This window comes from Staurois parvus, unplaced genomic scaffold (genome assembly GCF_062004578.1).
Source record: "Staurois parvus isolate SC_StPar_1 unplaced genomic scaffold, SC_StPar_1.0 ptg000429l, whole genome shotgun sequence".
In the NCBI taxonomy this organism is placed as follows: Eukaryota; Metazoa; Chordata; class Amphibia; order Anura; family Ranidae; genus Staurois; species Staurois parvus.
The window spans coordinates 1,513,431-1,533,521 of record NW_028318225.1 but is presented as its reverse complement, the minus strand read 5'-3'; the positions used below and the strand labels follow the sequence as shown (position 1 = coordinate 1,533,521).

Sequence of the window (20,091 nt, the reverse complement as noted above, 5' to 3'; positions counted from 1 at the left end):
CCGTACCGACTCCTCATGCTGCTGCCAGGCCCGTAATCTGTCATGGGCCCCTGTACCGCCTCCTCATGCTGCTGCCAGGTCCAGAGTGTGTCATGGGTCCCTGTACGGCCTCCCATTGCTGCTGTCTCCATCGCCACACTCTGCCATGTGCCACTTTCAGGTCTCCTCACACTGCTGGTGGGTTCCATTTTTTCATAGGGTGCTGTATGGCCTCCCATTGCTGCTGCCTCCACCGCCACACTGTGGCTCCACACTCTGGTTTTGGCCCCGTGACTGCCCAAATGAGTGAAGTGTGCGGTGATTCTAAGATCGACGGCACTCATCTGCATGTCATACTGACTGACAGTATTATTTCTCTTCCCCAGCAGACTCCAAGGGCATTTAAATTAAAGGTACAGTGTTCTGCACTAATATAAAGGCTCTCTGAAGCCTAGAAACACCCTTTTTATAAGTTAAATTCGCAGCGAATATATTCGACTCGAAACGAATTTATTCCGCAAATTCGCCGAATCAGCCAAATCGAATTTTTGAATAATTCGCTCATCTCTAATAATAATAATATACACACACATAATTTTTTTTTTCATCCAAGACAATTTCGTAATAGAGATGACTGAACTACTTGTGATTACATACTTAGCAAATTGTGCTGTGGTTGCAACTTGTTTTTACTCTTGATAGTGTATACACAACTTTTACTAACAACAAAAACAAACGACTAGGCGTTAATGCCCTCAACCAGCACCGGGTAAACTAGAGTGAAGAAAAGGCAGGCAATCCCACAGCTGCTCCAATGACCATAAAGAGTATGCAGTCAAAAGAAAAGCATAAAAGATCAGAGTGCTCGTGGCAAATGTCCAGAATAGACAGGATTGACAGAATAGACAGAATGTCACAGGATTGTGACAAAGCATGTGAAACGTGTCATCATGGTAACCAGGACTTGTTGAGATTGGTCTCCTTCCTACACCTTTCTGATGGTTCTTCCTAGCTTCCTTGTGTTCCACTGAGGTCACTTCCGGTGTGCGATCTCCAGCAACCAAGGAGGTCCATCCTGCTCCTCTCATTCCTCCTGTGGAGTCTCTATCACACCGCTGGCCTTGGTCACCTGTATACCATCAATTGTGGCTCCTTCACCTTCCACCCATTGAGCTCACCATCCAGGCTCTCCATTGCCATGCTTACAACACTGTAAGCCGCTCCCATCATTCCTTCAGTCTACGGTTTGCACTGATCCTTGTGTGACATCCATTCATGGATACATCCTTATGGTGATTCTTGCTTTTATTGCTCCATTAAACTGTTTTATATTGTCTGCTGGTTATGAAGATTACTGTTTTTTATTCTGGACATTCACCACGAGCGCTCCAAAATTTTACTAATAATCCTATCTTAAGAATCCCAGTAATGTTTATCTCCTTTTAAATGTAAAGGTCCGTGTTGGAGAAGTTGGAGGCAACACACTGGGATTTTATGGATGCCAATTTAGCCCCGAGAAGTCAATGATTGTTGCTCATGCGTTTCATGGAGCTCTTCACATGTGGCGTCAGAATTCATCTACGCAGGTAAAATAAACTTTGTCTTGTACATATGACATCTTAATTCACTAACCATTTTTTTTTTCAAGTTTTACCTAAAAGTGGATCTCTATTTCTGGTGCTTCTATGTAGCAACACATATAATTGTACCACTTATGCACACAACACTTATACACAACAGCAATATCAAATTTGAGCAGCATGTTTGTCACAAATACATAACATTTACCAGTGTTATGTCTTTGGTATAGCTTGGCAACAACCACTCCTGTAAGGACAGTGGAGTTCTAACTGAGTTCTAGCCAAGATCCTGGTCTGTTGCCTAGACAAGGGCTGCAGCACAAGATTTCTGTCTAAAGTCACTAAAGGCCAGAGGCAGGAACAGAGTTATAAGCAAAATCCAGTATAGTGACTCTATAATACAAACGGGCGAATCAGGAGAAGTGTTAGTACTCATAACGTGCTAGCAACTGTTAGAATTGTGAATGTTTAACAGTATTTTTATGTGATCATAGTTATTTAATCAATTAAAAAATCTACATCCCTAGATCCCTAAACCCCAAGTTCATCCAAACACTAGCACAAATACTTTAAAGCATGGTGGGGATTAAACCTCTTTTCTTTATAGACCATTTATGTAGTTACACAGTGATCCCCCTTCAAACCCTTTATCTCAAGGAAGAAAAATTCAGTTAATTTCATCTTTTCTTATAGCCAAGGCCGTTTATGCCCCTTAATTAGTTCAACTGCTCTTTTCTGCATTTTCTCAGGTTCCCCACCATTACTTCTGTGAACTGGTGTCCAATAGTGAACTGCATATTCAAGATAATGTCTTAATAGTGCTTTGCACATGGGAATGACTAATAAGACTGATTTACTGAAGGAGTTAAATTGAGTCAAAATTCATTTTAAGTACCTCCATACCACTGTATTGTAAAACAATGGTGGGGAGAAGGACATGCATTTCGCAAGTGCCATTTATAGGCAACACTTCAGAAAACACACTCTGGCTGTAAGTGCGCCACAAAGGTCTGTGTTCTGAGCTGTCATTGAACAGCTCAGATCACCCACAATGTATTGATGCAATCAGAGTGGCTCTTTACCTTTTAAGATCACTGTCAACCAATCACAGTCATTAGGCATGTAAACACTAGTAGTGTTTACAAACATTCAGCTCTTTCCAAACGAAAGAAGCTTCTTTTCTTCCACTGTGAATAGGCTGAGTGCTTGTTTGTAAACACAGCAGGAAAATGAAAGGTAAATGTGGCAGGGTCTTAAAGTGCCATTGACTACCAATGATGATAGGGTGAGGATGACCACCAATGATGATGGTGCTGGATGTTTAACCACTTGCCTACTGGGCACTTTTACCCCCTTCGTGCCCAGACCAGTTTTCACCTTTAAGCACAGTTTCACTTTTACCACTTGGCCTCCAGAGGATTTACCCCCCCCCCCCCCTCCTGACCAGGCTATTTATTTTTTTAGATACGGCGCTGCGTTATTTTAACTGACAATTGTGCGGTCATGCAACATTACACCCAAATGAAATGTATGTCCTTTTTTCCCCACAAACAGTTTTTCTTTTGGTGGTATTTGATCTCCTGTGCGGTTTTTTTTTTGTTTTGTTTTTTTGTTTTTTTAATGTATGAAAAAAGAAAAAAACAGACCATTTTAAGAAAAAAAAACAATATTTTTGACATTTTGATATTAAACATGTCCAGTAAAAAAATTAAAAAAACAAATTTTGTCATAAATGTAAGCCAAAATGTATTATGCTACGTCTTTACTAAACAAAAATCCCAACACGTGTAACTTAATTGGTTTATGTGAAAGTTATAGCGTTTACAAATGGCGGTATATATACTGGGATTTTTAATTTTTTTAATTTTTACTAGTAATGGTGGCATTCAGTGACTTATAGCGGGACTGCGGCGGGCATTCTGACACTGGGGGGAACTGACTTGGTGTCACTGACATCCCCAGTGACACCAATACAGTGATCAGTGCTAATAAAAAGCACTGACACTGTACTAATGACATTGGGAAGGAAGTGGTTAATGTAGGATGATCAAAGGGTTAACTGTGTGCTTTCTTACTGTGGGCTGTGTTAGTGCTTTCCACTGTAAGCACACGGCTTTGTATGCAAAGCAGTGTGCAGGAGCTGACGGGAGAGAACGGTATTGCTTACATACAGTTCTCTAGCTCCATTGGTAATGCTCCGTGATCACCTTGTGCCAGCAAGTAATCACCGGCCGGGACCTAGTGATTGACAGCTAGGGCTGCGAATAGCCATTTCCCTACCTGTAAATGAGAAATCGCGTATATATACGTGATTTTGCGCAGCTCTGCTGCCCTGTAGCAGGTTATCTGCTATAAGGCGGCAGGAAGGCGGTTAAATGACAATTGTGTGCTCGTGCAACACTGTACCCATATGAAATTATTATTTTTTCTCACAGAGGTTTCTTTTGGTGGTATTTAATCACCACTGGTTTTTTTTTTTTTTTGCACTATAAACAAAAAAGACCGAAAATCTTTAAAGAAAAATGCATTTTTCTTTGTTATAACATTTTGCAAAAAATAATCTTTCTACACAAATTTTGGCCAAAATGTATTCTGCTATGTCTTTGGTGAAAATAACCTAAATCAGTGTTTGACTTAGTAGGTAGGAAAGTTAGAGTCCACAAACTGTGGTATATCTCTAGAAATTGATAAATCCTGATGTACTGACAGCTGATCTCATTTCTTGTACACCAGGACAGTACAAATACCCCCCAAATGACCGCTTTACGGAAAGCAGACAGTCAGAGGTATTTAGCAAGAGGCATGGAAAGTTTTTTGAAGTTGCAATTTTTTGTCCTAATTTTGTGGCAGATGGAGAAATGAAAAAACATTTTTCACAATTTTTTTTTAAAACATACTATCACCAGTGCAGTTCAGCATCATCGTATAACTGGTGTGGAGGTGATCAGGGACACTGACTGTGTAGACAGTATGTAAAAATTAAATACATTTTTTTTTTTTAGTTTTTGTACATTTTTTTATTACATTTTTTAAAAATAGTTTTTAAGATTTTTTTTTTTTGTTTCTACTCCTGTGACCAGAGAAATACAGTTACCATAGTAACATTATATTATGGGCAAGTTATCAGGATTTTTCTTTTTTTTCATATTGTTGCTTAACCAACAAATTAAATTGGTATAAGCATTTTTACTGAACGAAACTGATTCATTCAGTAGCTTTTGTTGTGATCAACTGTGATTGACCATAGCTGGTCTGTGTGTGCATCTGATTACTGTTACCAATCACAGCTCGCAGCACAGTTGTAAGCAGTGAATGGCATGTTAAGGAAGCCAGTCATTGTTTACAACTGTCATGTGATCTGCAGTGATTTGCCACCTCGATCACATGACATTGGCAGCGGCTGGTGTAGTGATCTGTCATCGGCCATGTCCGTGGACACGGCTGGTGACAGATCGTGCCACAGCGTCGCTTGATCCTGGGAGGACGTTGTATGATGTCTTCCCAAGATTAAAGGTTCCCGGTCAGACATCTTTGTACAATAGGCTGGACAGGAAGGCATTAAAGTGGAACAAATCCCTTCTATCCTTTACAACCAAAAAAGCTACCATCCTAGCTTTTGCTTGATCTGCAGTTGCCATAGTGCTGCACATACATATGCTGCATATATTGGTTGAGAGAACAAGCAACTGTGACAGTTATCATTCACAGCATGACTTGAAAGTAATGGCATTGGGAAACCATTAAATCGGTGTATTTAGTTTACTTTACTGCTACTGACCACTAATGATTGTGTGTGTTTTTTTGTTTTTTTATTTTAATGACAAGGGGATGTTAAAGTGGCATTGACCACCATTGTTTGTGTGATAGTTTGTTGTGCTTTTTTTTTGGTGGGGGTGTTTTATTTTTTTTTTTACCTACACAAAAAGAAAAGATTAAAAATGCTTATTGAATACCAAAAAGGAAAGCTATATCTGGCTTTTATATATATATATATATATATATATATATCGATAGATCTAGATAGATATTATAGATATAGATATAGATAGATAGAGATATATCTATATATATATATATACATATATATAGATATATATATATATATATATAGATATATATATATATATAGATATAGATAGATATTTTATATATATATAGAGAGAGAGATATTATATAGATAGATGATATATAGATAGATATACATTTGTGTTCAAAATAATAGCAGTGTGTTGAAAAAAGTGAATAAAGCTCAAAATCCTTCTAGTAGATTTTATTTCCATCCACACAAATGCATTGGGAACACTACACATTCTATTCCAAATCAAAACATGAAGAAAAATATATCAAATTTGTGTTGTTCCTCTAAACAAATTGAAGAAAAGTGAATATTAGACTGTTCAAAAAAATAGCCGTGTTTGTATTCTTCTTTACAAACTCAAACATTCACTACAGTATATAAACTGAAAAATGTTTGAAGATTTTGCTTTCCTTTGAATCACTTAATGAATATTTAGTTGTCTAAGCACTGTTTCTGAGAACTGCTGTACATCTGTGTTGCATGGAGTCAACCAACTTCTGGCACCTGTGAACAGGTATTCCAGCCCAGGATGATTGGACTACATTCCACAGTTCTTCTCTATTTCTTGGTTTTGCCTCAGAAACTGCATTTTTGATGTCACCCCACAAGTTTTCTATTGGATTAAGATCCGGGTATTGGGCTGGCCACTCCATAACGTCAATCTTGTTGGTCTGGAACCAAGATGTTGCACGTTTACTGGTGTGTTTGGGGTCGTTGTCTTGTTGGAACACCCATTTCAAGGGCATTTCCTCTTCAGCATAAGGCAGCATGATCCCTGGTATGCGATAAATAGGCCCAACACCGTAGTATGAGAAACATCCCCATATCATGATGCTTGCACCACCATGCTTCACTGTCTTCACAGTGTACTGTGGCTTGAATTCAGTGTTTGGGGGTCGTCTGACAAACTGTCTCCGGCCACTCAACCCAAAAAGAACAATCTTACTTTTATCAGTCCACAAAATTTTGCGCCATTTCTCTTTAGGCCAGTCAATGTGCTCTTTGGCAAATTGTAACCTGTTCAGCACATGTGTTTTTTTTTCAACAGTGGGACTTTGTGGGGGCTTCACATAGGCGTCTTCTAATTGTAACAGTACTCACAGGGAACTTTAGACCGTCTTTGATCTTCCTGGAGCTGATTGTTGGCTGAGTCCTTGCCATTTGGGCTATTCTTCTATCCATTCGAATGGTAGTTTTTCGCTTTCTTCCACGTCTTTCAGGTTTTGGTTGCCATTTTAAAGCATTTGCGATCATTTTAGCTGAGCAGCCTATAATTTTCTGCACTTCTTTACATGTTTTCCCCTCTCCAATCAACTTTTTAATCAAGGTACGCAGTTCTTCTGAACAATGTCTGGAACGACCCATTTTCCTCAGAATTTCAGAGAGAAATGCACTGTAACCAGCATGTACAACATTTGCTGCCTTCCTTCCTTAAATAAGGGCAATAATTGCCACCTGTTTTTCAAAGAATGAATGACCTCACTAATAGCACTCCACACTGCTATTATTTTGAACATGCCCCTTTCAATTAGTGATTTAATTGCACAGAATCAGCAGCATGCATGTCATGACTGTGGGGTCTGTTGGATTTCTATTTCTCTACTACACCTGCTAGTAAATTATTTGCCATGTAGAAATATCATTTCTACCAAAAACAGTGATTGATCAGGTTAGTGATGTCTGACTGCTATTATTTTGAACACAACTGTATATATTGATAATGAAGGGATACATACATCCTGGTACTCAATTTGTTTATTTTATCTGCCCACGATTCAGTGTACACAGTGAACAGAGATTCTCTACTCCTTTGTTAAATCATCCTGCTAGTCTCTTTCTCTAAATTTCAGGAATCTTTTTATACAAAAAAGTATCTTCCTTGTTGTAGAAACTGCAGTTTGGCTTTGTATTCTTTCTCAATCATTGTCTTCTGAGCGGAGTAGTTACAGAAGGAGATTAGTTTGTTTATTATTCTCACTTTAACAGATGAAAATATACAAGTGAGATGGGAAAATTTTTGGTTTTCTTTTATTTGGATAATTCTGCACACTAATCGTTGCCCAGTAATTGTGTACACATAGATATACTCCTAAGAAAGCCAAAACCCCACTTTTACTTTCTTAAATATTCAGGTTTGAGGTTTATTAACATTTTGGATTGACCTAGAGCACTGTAGTTGTTCAATAATTCAATTAATCCTCAAAAACATAACTTGACTAATAACTGTGCACACAGTGTATGCAACTATTAATCTCTGTAAACATGCATTTTTTTTAAATTGTACAGAACAGGAAACTGGATTTTAGTTCTAACTATGAGTTATAGGCAGCTACCTTCAGGTGACTGGATACTGGCAGAAAAAGCTGCAGGGACACCTTTTCTATAACCCCTCCTACTCACAGCTAGCCTCAGTTTTTTGTTAGTGTCCTTAGGTGATGTATCTCTACTGTTCTGGGAGAAGCTTACCTTCTTCCTATAAAGGTTTTCCTCTTTCACTTTGACAATGATTCTTCTATCTGTATGATTCTTCTTTCAAGATTTCTCCTGCACCATAGCCAGTTGTAGCCAATGCAACTCTCTCTTCTGATTGAACTTTGCTTTCCCCTTTTCTCTCACCTTCGTTGATGGACACAGTCTCTCTTTATAATCTTGATCACACTGAGTTTATAGCACCACCTACAGGAGTAGGACACTAGGCAGAAAAGAACTTGGCACCTCCTATGGGCAGTCCTCTATGGTATAAAACCCCCTCTCTGCTATAGGCAAGCCAGTTAGTCATACAGCGGGGTCAGAAGTAAAAACTCCACAAGAGGGGTGGGTGCTGTGTCCATCAATGAACTCAGAGACAGCGATTTTACAGTAACAACAATCCTGTTTTCTTTTACATCTATTGGCGGACACAGCCTCTTTTCTTAACTAGTTGCCGACCGCAGATAGCCGAATGACGGCTAAACTGCGGCCGGCCAGTTCTGAATGGACGTCATATGACGTCCTCCCAGAATGCGCTCTCCTGCGCGCCCCAGGGGGCGCGCACCCGGCGATCTCCGTGATCGCTGTGTCCTACAGGCACAGCTGATCACGTGATGTGGTAAAAGGCCAATCATACCGGCCTTTTACCACGTGATCAGCGGTGTCCAATGACACACTGATCACAGGGAAATGCAAGTGCCGGTTCTCGGCTGCACTTTCCTCACGCTGTCAGATCGTGAGGAAAGTACTGCCGAGAACCGGCAGTTGTCAGAGCGGGGATCGGCACCGATCATCAGGGCACTGATGATCAGTGCCCTGATGATCGGTGCCCAGCAATGCCACCCGCAAGTTCCGCCCACCTGTGCCCAGCAGTGCGCCCACTAGCTCCGCCCACCTGTGCCCAGCAGTGCACCCACCTGTGCCCAGCAGTGCACCCACCTGTGCCACTCTGCAGTGTCACACACCTGTGCCCAGAAGTGCCACCTACCTGTGCCAAGCAGTGCCACCCACCTGTGCCCACCAGTGCCACCCACCTGTGCCCACCCACCAGTGCTGCCCACCAGTGCCACCCACCAGTGCAGCCCAGCAGTGCTGCCAGTCAGTGCCACCAGTCAGTGCCCAGGGGTTGTGCCAGTCAGTGCCGCCAGTCAGTGCCCAGCAGTGATGCCAGTCAGTGCCGTCTATCAGTACCCATCATCAGTGTCACCTATCAGTGCCGCCTATCAGTGCTGCATATCAGTGCCGCCTATCCGTGCCACCTCATTAGTACTGCCTATCAGTGCCCTTTAGTGCTGCCTATCAGTGCCCATCAGTGCTGCCTCATCAACGCACATCAGTGAAGGAGAAAAAATACCTGTTTGAAAAATTTTATAATAGAAACAAAGAAACTTTTTTTTTTTCTCTTCAAATTTTTTGCACTTTTTTAATTTATAGCGCAAAAAGTAAAGCGCCCAGTGGCAATTAAATACCACCAAAAGAAAGCTCTATTTGTGAGAAAAAAATGATCAAAATTTCATATGGGTACAATGTTGCATGACCGGGCAATTGTCAATCAAAGTGCGGCAGCGCTGAAAGCTGAAAATTGGCCTGGTAAATAAGGGGGTATAAGTGCCTGGTAGGCAAGTGGTTAATCTTGACCAAATGGGGACATCACAGAGCAGTGCCACAATGAGGGGTGGGCAAACCAAGAAGAATTTGGGAAATATGCTAACCACCCAAACAACTCCAAAGGGGCAAACAAGGAGCTTTCAACAGCAGCCTGCATAACTTGTGTCCAAAACAAGTATCCAAAGATGCAAACACACCAACTTTGTAGAATGTCACAAAAGTGTGCACAGACAACCAGGTAGCTGCCCTGGTGGAGCGTGCCGTTATGGAAAGGGGCAACCTGACCCTTAATGGCAGAGGCCTAAACAATTGTGTGCTGAATCCAATGGAATATACTGGCAAACAAAGCCACTGGGCTTTATGGAAAATCCATAAGCACACAATTAGAATCCAGCCTCCAGAAGGAAGCCCTAGTAGACAGGTACACAAGAAGTAGATCACGTCCAAGGAATGCAACGCAACTTTCATAGATGTGACAACACTGGACAAAAGGAAGACAGGATATTTCCTCATTTAGGGGACAATTCCAGCACCACCTTCAGAAAAAGGAAAGGCATGGACCGAGAACCACCTCATCCTTGTGCAAGGCTAAATAGGAAGACTTACTGGACAAAGCCTATAGGTCCAACACCTCGCACAACCTAGAAGGCAACCTTTTGGGATTGATTAGGTATTGATCACTGAAGCTGCCAAAGATGCAGTCTATGCAACACCCCCCATGAAAAGGGGCCGGACAGATTCCACATTGGGATCATCCTGTGACAACCACGGTTAGAAACAAGGGCTACAGTATGATCCTCCTGCGCTCCTAAATAAACAATACTACTGCACGTGGGGAGCTAGCACCCAACCATATACCAAATGGATACTAGGGCAAACAATTCTAAATAAACTGGTACAGCGCTTACCCTAATAAATATCTATTAGTGCATGAATACAATAATAATTATTAATACGTGACAAAAAATGTATACCGTGAATATTATTGTGAAGTGAACTGATCCACTCAGGGATCTAAAGTGAAAACCAAAAGTGACTGAACATGGTGTTGTCAACAGAAACAGTGAAATAAAAAAAAAAGTCCAAATGGGGCTAAAAATAATGTGAAAAGACAAATAAATGGTAGATGACAAATCCCGATTAACTTAAATAAGATGGGGTCGGATGCCAGCGCATATGCAGTACCAGCTATGGACTAATAATAATAGGTAAACCTCCTGCGCTACTCAAAATACACAAACTATACACTAAACAGATAGATAGATAGAGATATATATATATATATATATATATATATATATATATATATATATATATATATATATATCTCTATCTATCTATGTGTGTAGGGAGCTGCTATCACCTGACTAAAACCTGAATGTGCTAATGAACAATGAAAAAAATGGTGTTGCGCTCCCTAAATAGTATCTAAATACACTAAATACAAACTATAAATATATACATTAAACCAATAATCTTATGTATAAAAGTGATATGGTCAGGATAAAACCTGATAACAAAAAAACTATTAAACCCACATGACCTCCTAACACATCATTGTGTTAAATCAAAGTGATGAATGACAACCAATTGTTGTCTACCTGGTGTGATGCAATCCCTAATTGTGATTGTTGTGTGTTACAACACCATAAAGGATAGTGGAAAAAAAAACTTTTCAAAGAAAACTGCATATTGCTGAAAATTGTGCCACTAAGGTTTTATCCTGACCATATCACTTTAGTGCATTCACATTTGTTGTGAGTTATTTTTACACGGCGCTTTCTATTGAGGCATAATTTATGCCATTCATCTATCACTTCACTTGTGACCCAAGTCACGTTTTTTCCCTGTTTTTTTGGGATGCATGTTTAGTTTTCACTTATTTATGTCATCTTGTGATGTTTTTTGTCTACACGTATGTTTATTGATCTAAGTATCACATGTTATTTATGTCTATATGCATAAGATTATTGGTTTAATGTATATATTTATGGGTTGTATTTAGATACTATTTAGGGAGCGCATCACCATTTTTTTCATTGTTCACCAGCTATAGACTGCGCATGTCCAGCCATGGACGTCGTGGCGGCCCCCTGGGTCATGGGCGCACAGTGGTGCCCTGCTCAATAGGTCGCATGCAGATAGACCCACTGGTGCACACCGCAACAGCCCGGCAAACGCCAGAACGGGCAGACAGGGAGACAAGGCACACCCAACAGGGAAGAGCCGCCCACCCACCACCATCAGAGCAGTCCAACAGGGGCCACCTGCAGATCACTGCGGATGGCTCACGTGCACCAGGTGGGGGTATGTGAGGCCCCAGAGGAGCAATAGCAACAACCAGAGGTGGAAAGAGGAAATGGGAGAACTGCTATACATCAAAATGTAAAGAAAAGAAAAACCTGCTTCTCCTGCACATACTACCCACTGCCATGCACTCTGCACTTCTCTGCCTGCACATATTACCTACCACCATAGACTCCGCACTCCTCTCCTGTACATACTAGCCACAGCCATACATTCAGCACTCCTCTTCTGCACATGCTACCCATCGTCCTGCACATACTAGCCACCGCCATACATTCAGCACTCCTCTCCTGCACATACTACCCATTTTCCTGCACTCCTCTCCTGCACATACTAGCCACCGCTATACATTCAGCACTTCTCTACTGCACATACTACCCACTGCCGTACACACCGTACTCCTCTCCTGCACATACTATCCACCATTACAGACTCCACAATCCTCTCTTGTACATACTAGCCACAGCCATACATTCAGCACTCCTCTTCTGCACATGCTACCGATCTTCCTGCACATACTAGCCAGTAGCCACCACCATACATTCAGCACTCCTCTCCTGCAAATACTACTCATCGTCCTGCACTCCCCTCCTGCATACACTACCCATCATCCTGCACTCCCCTCCTGCACATACTACCCATCGTCCTGCACTCCTCTACTGCACATACTAGCCACCACCATACATTCAGCACTTCTCTCCTGCACATAATACCCACCGCCATACACTCCACACCCCTCTCCTGCACATACTGCCCACCGCCATACACACCGTTCCCTATTTAAAATGACCACATTCTGCACTATGTAAGTAATCTCAGACTTAATTTAACCTTGTCCACTTTAAGTCACACCCTATATTTAGCGCAAATTAAACCATGCTCACTTTTTACCACGCTTCAAATGCAGCTTTTTTTTTATCAATGCCTAGGGCCCACTTTTGGTGCACATGAGCCCACTTATTTCATAGCTGTGAGCTGATAATTTTCTGTTCCTCTGTGGACACTTATCAGTTAGCATTTTCCTCAGTGATCTTCTTGAATACAAAACATGTCCTCCTATATTATGGAGAAATGTTAAATAGTCCTAACACATTTCTTTCCCAGGGAGACAGCAACGCCCCTAAATACAGTAGAGTTGTCACCCTAGGACAGGAAGTGTGTTCCTGACAGGATCAGCAGGTGAAAAAAAAGAAAAAAGTATGGAAAACAATTAACACATCTAAGGACCGGTAAACTGCAAAACATTTGATTTTTGTTCTTGGGTTTAGAAACGCTTTAACAACCAGTCTCCTCTTTCTATAGAAAGCCACAAAGCATGAAAATGCATCCAAAACACTTTTTACACAAAGGAAGTGAACAGTGCATGATTATGCAGCAACAATAGTGTGAACCTAGGTTAAGAATGTGTCCCGTACTGTACAATTAAAAAAATTGGATTTTTAGTTGCCTGTAAGTAAATTTGTGATCTCTCTATAGCTTACTACAAAACTAAGCTATCTAGGAGTGAAAGGAGTTACAAAGGGGATGTCCCTGGACCTGACGGTAGCGGTTTATAACACCTGATCGTAACAAAGATCTATGTCCTACACTGTACACCAGGGGTCCTCAAACATTTTAAACAGGGGGCCAGTTCACTGTCCCTCAGACCGTTGGAGGGCCGGACTATAGTTTAAAAAGAAAAAACTATGAACAAATGCGGACACAGTACAGGAGATGACCAGAGACTGCGGACATACAACGGCGGCGGGAATACTGGGCCGCTCCATAAGACGCACAGACATTTCCCCCCAAGTGTGTCTTATGGTGCGAAATATACGGTAAATGCAGGACACCTTGTTGGGTCAGATCTGTATACAATGTAAAGAGAGAGAGGGGGGGGGGGGAGAGATAAGGAGGGGAAAGAGAGAGGAGGAGGAGAGAGAGGAGAAATAGTCTGATAAGACAGGACACAACAGTGAACATTAATGGGGGGGGCAGCCTTGTAATGGGGGGCTGACATATGAAGTGTGCTTTGGTCATTCATTTTCTGCTGCACACAGCAACCAATCACCTTCCAACAATTATTTTTGCATAAAATTATATATGTATAAAAGAAGAATTCTGACTGGTTGACCATGGGACCTTACTAGCTCAGCCATCACAGAGAGGCGAAAAGTATGGAGGCAGTAGAGGCGGTCCACGTTCATTCATAAGGGGCCTTACCGCGATCCGTCCAGCGGGCCCGGTGCTGCAGGCTTTGGAAGAGGGACATTGTGTGGGAAGGTACCTGAGAACAGTCGGAGTCCTGGGAACAGCAGCAAGCACCCCTCCTCCTCTCTCACAATAATCTCCCGTGGAACAAGCCAAGCCTGCAGATAGTTCTGCGAAACGCCAGCCGACCCGCGGATTGGTCAGCACCTCTACCAACCACCGTTGGTCTACTCTCTGCCTTGCGGCAGATACGCCCCTGCCCGGCGGGCCGGATAAATGTCCTCTGCGGGCCGCAGTTTTTGGACCCCTGCTGTACACTAACAGAAGGATTTTACAGGAAGTCAAAAATCCTTTTTTTTTTTTCCTGCAGCAAAGCACAAAAGATTCCTTAGAGAACATGTGAAAAAGGAACTAGAGGTCCACCTGTTTGCTGGAAATTTAAAGAAAACTTCCAAAAATTTAAATGCAAGCTTTCTTCTATTTAAAGCCGATTTCCAGGCAGATGTTAAAAAATAAATGCGTCAACTGCTGTTGTGTATTGTCAAAATAAAATAAACGGTGAACACACTAATGCTTCACCAATGTTTTAAAAACAACTTTAAAACACTGACAAAGGTTCATATCATTCTGCCAGTCCTCCTCCCACTCCAATACATTTTACCCGCAAAAGAGCTTTCTCTTGGAAACCATCTCCATGCGCTCGGGCGGGCAGCTGTCAGCGGCCATAGGATCTGGTACTTGGGGGTGTTTTGAGCAACATGTTTTATCATTGGTTTTACATGCTGTTATGTATCTTCAAATGTATTTCAAAATGCAGTATATGTGCAGAGTTGGAAATTACACTTATTTACAAGTCCAAGGACTGTTTAATATATGTATGTATGACTCATAAAATCAGAAGCTTGGCAAAATCACTACCAAAGTGCTCCTAATTAGTTATTAAAACTACAAGACAAAGGGACATTTCAGCCTCCCCTCTCAACTGGTGATTTATTCTATGCTAAGATGATCATCTTTTTGTGGGGATGCTATGCTAATCAGTGCAGGGCAGATGGCAATCAGAATTGCAGCACATTAGAGCTGATTGCAACAGAAGTCCAACTGGCACTTCTTTATTTTATTTATAAAACTTATGAGCTGCCTGCTGTTGAGGCGACATGATGCTGATATACAGCACTGCCTCGGTTCCTTTCATTATGTATGCCCTGCACCTTTCGCCATGCTGTTTGCCCATGATAAAGTAAAAGGCTTAAAAATGCCCTCCTGAAGGGTGCATTTTTTGCTCCATGAGTTTTAAATTGCGGATCACTTTAAGCTGATTACCACATCATTTGCTAGAAATGAGACACAGATATGCTAATATGTACAATACGGTTCCGTCATGTCTAATTGCAAGGACCAAAGGTGCTTTCTGCATAAGGCATATGTTTTAACTGGCTTTTTGTGCAGATGTCAGCTTATGAATAAAACATACAGTGTGTTTTTTAGCATACAGATCAACATTTTAGAAAGGAAAGTGTTTGGAAGGAATAAGAGCAGTGTGCGACCACTAATCCATTAGTGCCCATTCTGGACTGTATTTGAGGTCACACTTACTGAAACATTAAGCAATGATGTGTGTAGTATTTTACAGGGAACTGCTTGCATCGTTTCCAAACAAGGTTCAATATTCAGGCCAATGCTTATTAACTAAATAGAAATGACAAAAAGCTCTGTGTATACCACTGTCATTCTTCTGAGCTCTCAAAAGCAACCAACCTGATGAGCAGCATGATCAAAATCACATACAACTTTTAATTTTTTCCCAACATTGTTTTTCAAATACTTTTTTGGTCTATTGGCTGCAAAGTCTATTAAAACTTAGAGTACGTATGACCTTTATCAGCTAAAATGGGTAGTCTTGATGTCTCATGATCCCCAGTACTTGAGCACAGCTTACATTCATCTTATTGATTATCTTTCTAACATGCCACTGCATAATTGGTTGCTTTGCTTTCTTGCACATCATTGCTTTGTACATGATGCACTTTAAAAGCCCCTTCACATGATGCCACTGTGCTTCATTTAGCAGGGGATCTGTGAGCAGATCCCCTGCTGATTGAATGCTGAATGTGACAGATGTCTTTTTTTCCCTTTATAGCCATGCCTGTTCAGTTTGTCCCCATTTACACAGCAGACAGGGGCAGACCTGTGTTAGCTCTATGAGTGTCCGGATATAAACAAACTTGTGTCTGTTTACACCAGACTACCTCCGATCTGTAACATTTCAGGTCCCAAAAAATGGAAAAGGACATAGTCCTTTTCAGGTTTTTTTTTTGTGTTTTTTTTTGGACCTGGATGGACTCATAGGTAGGCAGGTGTAAAAGGACACAATTCCGTTTGCATCAGCCAGCCCATAGAGCTGCATAGAGCTTCCAGTCAGGTCCACCTGAAAAACCTGAGCTGATTGGAAAGCCCATATGAAAGGGCCTTAAATATGAAGTATGCATGTTTTAGTCTTACACAGGGTCTGTGGTCACTACAGTGGGTTTTTTGTAGTTACTTTTAGATGGTTGGACACTGGTTGGAAAGCCGCAGGGACATTCCCCCTGTATAACTCCTCACACTTCTACTAGCTTCAACTTTTTGCTAGTGTCAATGGACCTCTTTACTTTTCTGGGAGAAGCTTACCTTCTTCCTATAAAGGTTTTCTCTTTCTCACCTTGATAAGTCTTCCACCTATATGATTCTCCTGTCACAATAACTGCTGCATCATAGCCAATGAATCTCCTACTGCAACCTCCGGATGGCTTAAAGCGGAGTTCCGCCTGAGAAAAAAAAAAAAAGCAGCTACAAAAACTGGAGCTATTGACTTTTAAAATACAGCCACTTACCTGTCCCTCAGTGCAACGGTGAGCTCACCACCGCTGGTTTCACCGGCCATCTTCTCTCCCTGGCGCTGGCATCTTCAGTGTGGGCACCTGACTGTGACAACTTGCAGCTTCACAGCCGGGTGCCCACTGAGCATGTGCGAGAAGCGATGCACTTTGTGAATGGCCGCGTAGTCTTCTGGGACCTGTTAGTGTGCCTTTAAAAAGTCCACCTCTACTCCACTTTGTGGAGGTCCACAATTTTGTCTCTGGTGTCTTTTGACAGCTCTTTGGTCTTGCTCATGGTAGTAGTTGGCGTCTGACTGACTGTGGAGTGGACAGGTGTTTTTAAAGAGCTCAAACAGGTGCTACTAAGTTAGATTAGTGAGTGGAGTAGAGGTGGACTTTTTAAAGGCACACGAACAGGTCTTTGAGAGACAGAATTCTTGCTGTTTCTTAGGTGTTCAAATACTTACGTTCAGCAGTGCAAGACAAATAAATTCTTTAAAAATCATACAATGTGATTTCCTGAATTTTGTTTTTAATTCTGTCTGAGTGGGAATGCACCTACAATGTGAATTCAGACCCCTCCATGATTTCTAAGTGGGAGAACTTGCAAAATCGCAGGGTGTTCAAATACTTCTGTTCCTCACTGTAGATAAAGTTCAAAATGTCAACACTGCTGTGCTATTTCAAGTTCAATTCAAAATGGAATCACTATGACAGCTCAGACCAGTTGGAAGTGGCACTCATGTGAATATACTTGCTCAGCGATGGTTGAACCCATAAGGATGGATGTCCACCACTATCAATTCTTCAGATCAAACACTCTTATATGGACCCCAAAATAAACACTGATAGCATTCATAAATTGACCTCACACACATGCAGAGAGCATGTGTGGAAACATCAAACACATCCACATAGTGTAAAAACCGGTAAAAGATCTCTTTGGTAAAAAAAAAAAAGTATTGCACTTACAAGTTTAAAATAATGAGAGTGCTTCTCACAAAAGTCCATCCCGGGAACATACAGAATACTTCCTGGATTCGCGTACGCAATGATGTCATGGGCACGGACTCCACACAACGTGTTTTGTCAAAATCGACATTGTCTGGGGCATACCCCTGAAGTTTATCAAACAATTCTGGGGTGCAATATAGGGCCCAGTGTCAGAAAGTTGGCTTTCCGTCAGAGGTCATGGGTCTTGCAGCAGAACAATGACCCAAAGCAAATGTCAAAAAGCACCCAGAACTGGTTTCAGACAAAGTGCTGGAAAGTGCTGAAATGGCCAGCAATTAGTCCAGATCTAAATCCCTTAGAGCACCTATGGAGAGATCTCAAAACAGCAGCTGGGAAAAGGTACCCTTTCAATCTGAGAGACCTGGAACAGTTGGCGAAGGAAGAGTGGTCCAAAATTCCAGTAGAGAGGTGTCAGAAATCATTGATGGTTACAGAAGCAATTGATTTCAGTTATTTTTTCCAAAGGGTGTGCTACAGATTACAGATTTGGCTTTTTGTTTCTTAATTTTTTTGTGTCATACCTATACAAACAACGACATAAACATGAGAATGCCTAAACCTTTCTAATTCAAACAATTGTCTGGTGAAATGGTGCACTATCGGAGAGAAATGCAGGTGTGCCAATATCTTTGGCCTTCACTGTTGGAAACACAGCTTCTCCAAACCTATTTAATAAAAAAAATAAAAGGTGGACATTGCTGAAGTGAAATTTTAAATCCTGTTAATTTATCTGTTAACTTTGCAGTGGTATTTTGCACCAGTTAATGGCAGTTTTGTATACTTTAGTTTTGTTTTGTTTTTTTTAGGATGAGTGGATTCCTATGGTTGTGATCTCTGGACATTTCAACAGTGTGCAAGGTTTAAGATGGGATCCTGCTGGTGAATTTATCATAACAGTTGGTACAGATCAGACGACCAGATTGTTTGCTCCCTGGAAAAGAGAGCATCAAGCTCAGGTATATTTTATGATTTGTACATAATTTTTATAATGTTGCAAAGTCTGTAGTGTTGCAAAATGCAGTGATTCAGGGGGTTCAACAACTTTTTTAGTGTTCGTGTTGAATAGTTGAGAACACAGTTGCAAGCAGTTAATATTTAACTTGGTCTGTTTTTTAAGGCAGGCTATAGATTATACGATTGCTCAAATCCCTCTCTCGGAGCCATTGTGTTCTCCTGGCAGGAGGGAGCTGTCGCTGCTGGGAGAACATAGTGATTATAGCTAGAGGCTTTGGCCGCTGGCAATAATCTCATGACAAATTCGACAGGCTGGTTTTATCCGAATTGTACAGCAATCGAATTTGGTACAATCAGCCTGCCCACAGATGGTTTGAATCTCGACCAGTTCAGCAGGGACTCAATTCAAATTGTCTATGGCCAGCTTAACAGTGATACATTTTGTCATATCAAAGTTTTAAATGTATTTGCTATTAAAATTGAACAAAACTCCACATGATTCTTAATTTTGATACTAAGCTGCTTCAACACCTGTAGGTTACAGTGAGATCATAGCTTGCCGAGTGAGACACAGTATTCTGGTGCCGTATTGGTACAGTTCATTTAAATAGAGGTCATGCCTCAGAGAAGTATGAGTGTTATTTACATGATGGATGCATCAGTGTTACTGCACATAGGGTGCACACATATCTTGAGTCTTCTAATTTTTATCAAAAGCATATTCAATAAACTTTTTACAAATAATTTTTTTCCATTTGCATAATTTTGTCCTGCATTACTAGGGGTTTTGCTTTTTCCAACAACTGCTTAGGGGGACAAAAACACTTAGCTTCCAATTTTTAATAATGTGTTGAATAACTGTTTTATGCCTGAAAAATCTATTCAGCAAGTCTGTGAAAGAGCTCAGTTTGTTGCTAGGCAACAAGACGGCATAAAGAGCAAGCCTTCCAAAAAGAAAAAAAAAAGTAATGACGCAATTTTTTTTTTTTTCCCTCAATCCAAAGGGGCATCTCGGTAGAACTGCAATATGAGATGGTTTGTTACTGTGTAGCTA

The 20,091-nt window shown here is 41.1% G+C and overlaps 1 protein-coding gene across 1 annotated transcript in view; it reads left to right on the top strand.

The window, feature by feature from the left end:
• Positions 1–20,091, top strand: part of ELP2 (elongator acetyltransferase complex subunit 2) — a 199,041-nt gene that overhangs the window by 118,070 nt on the left and 60,880 nt on the right. The window contains exons 11-12 of the mRNA XM_089687543.1: positions 1,434–1,565; positions 18,890–19,039. Of these exons, the coding sequence (XP_089543669.1) occupies positions 1,434–1,565; positions 18,890–19,039 (282 nt within the window). The remainder of the gene's footprint in view (positions 1–1,433; positions 1,566–18,889; positions 19,040–20,091) is intronic.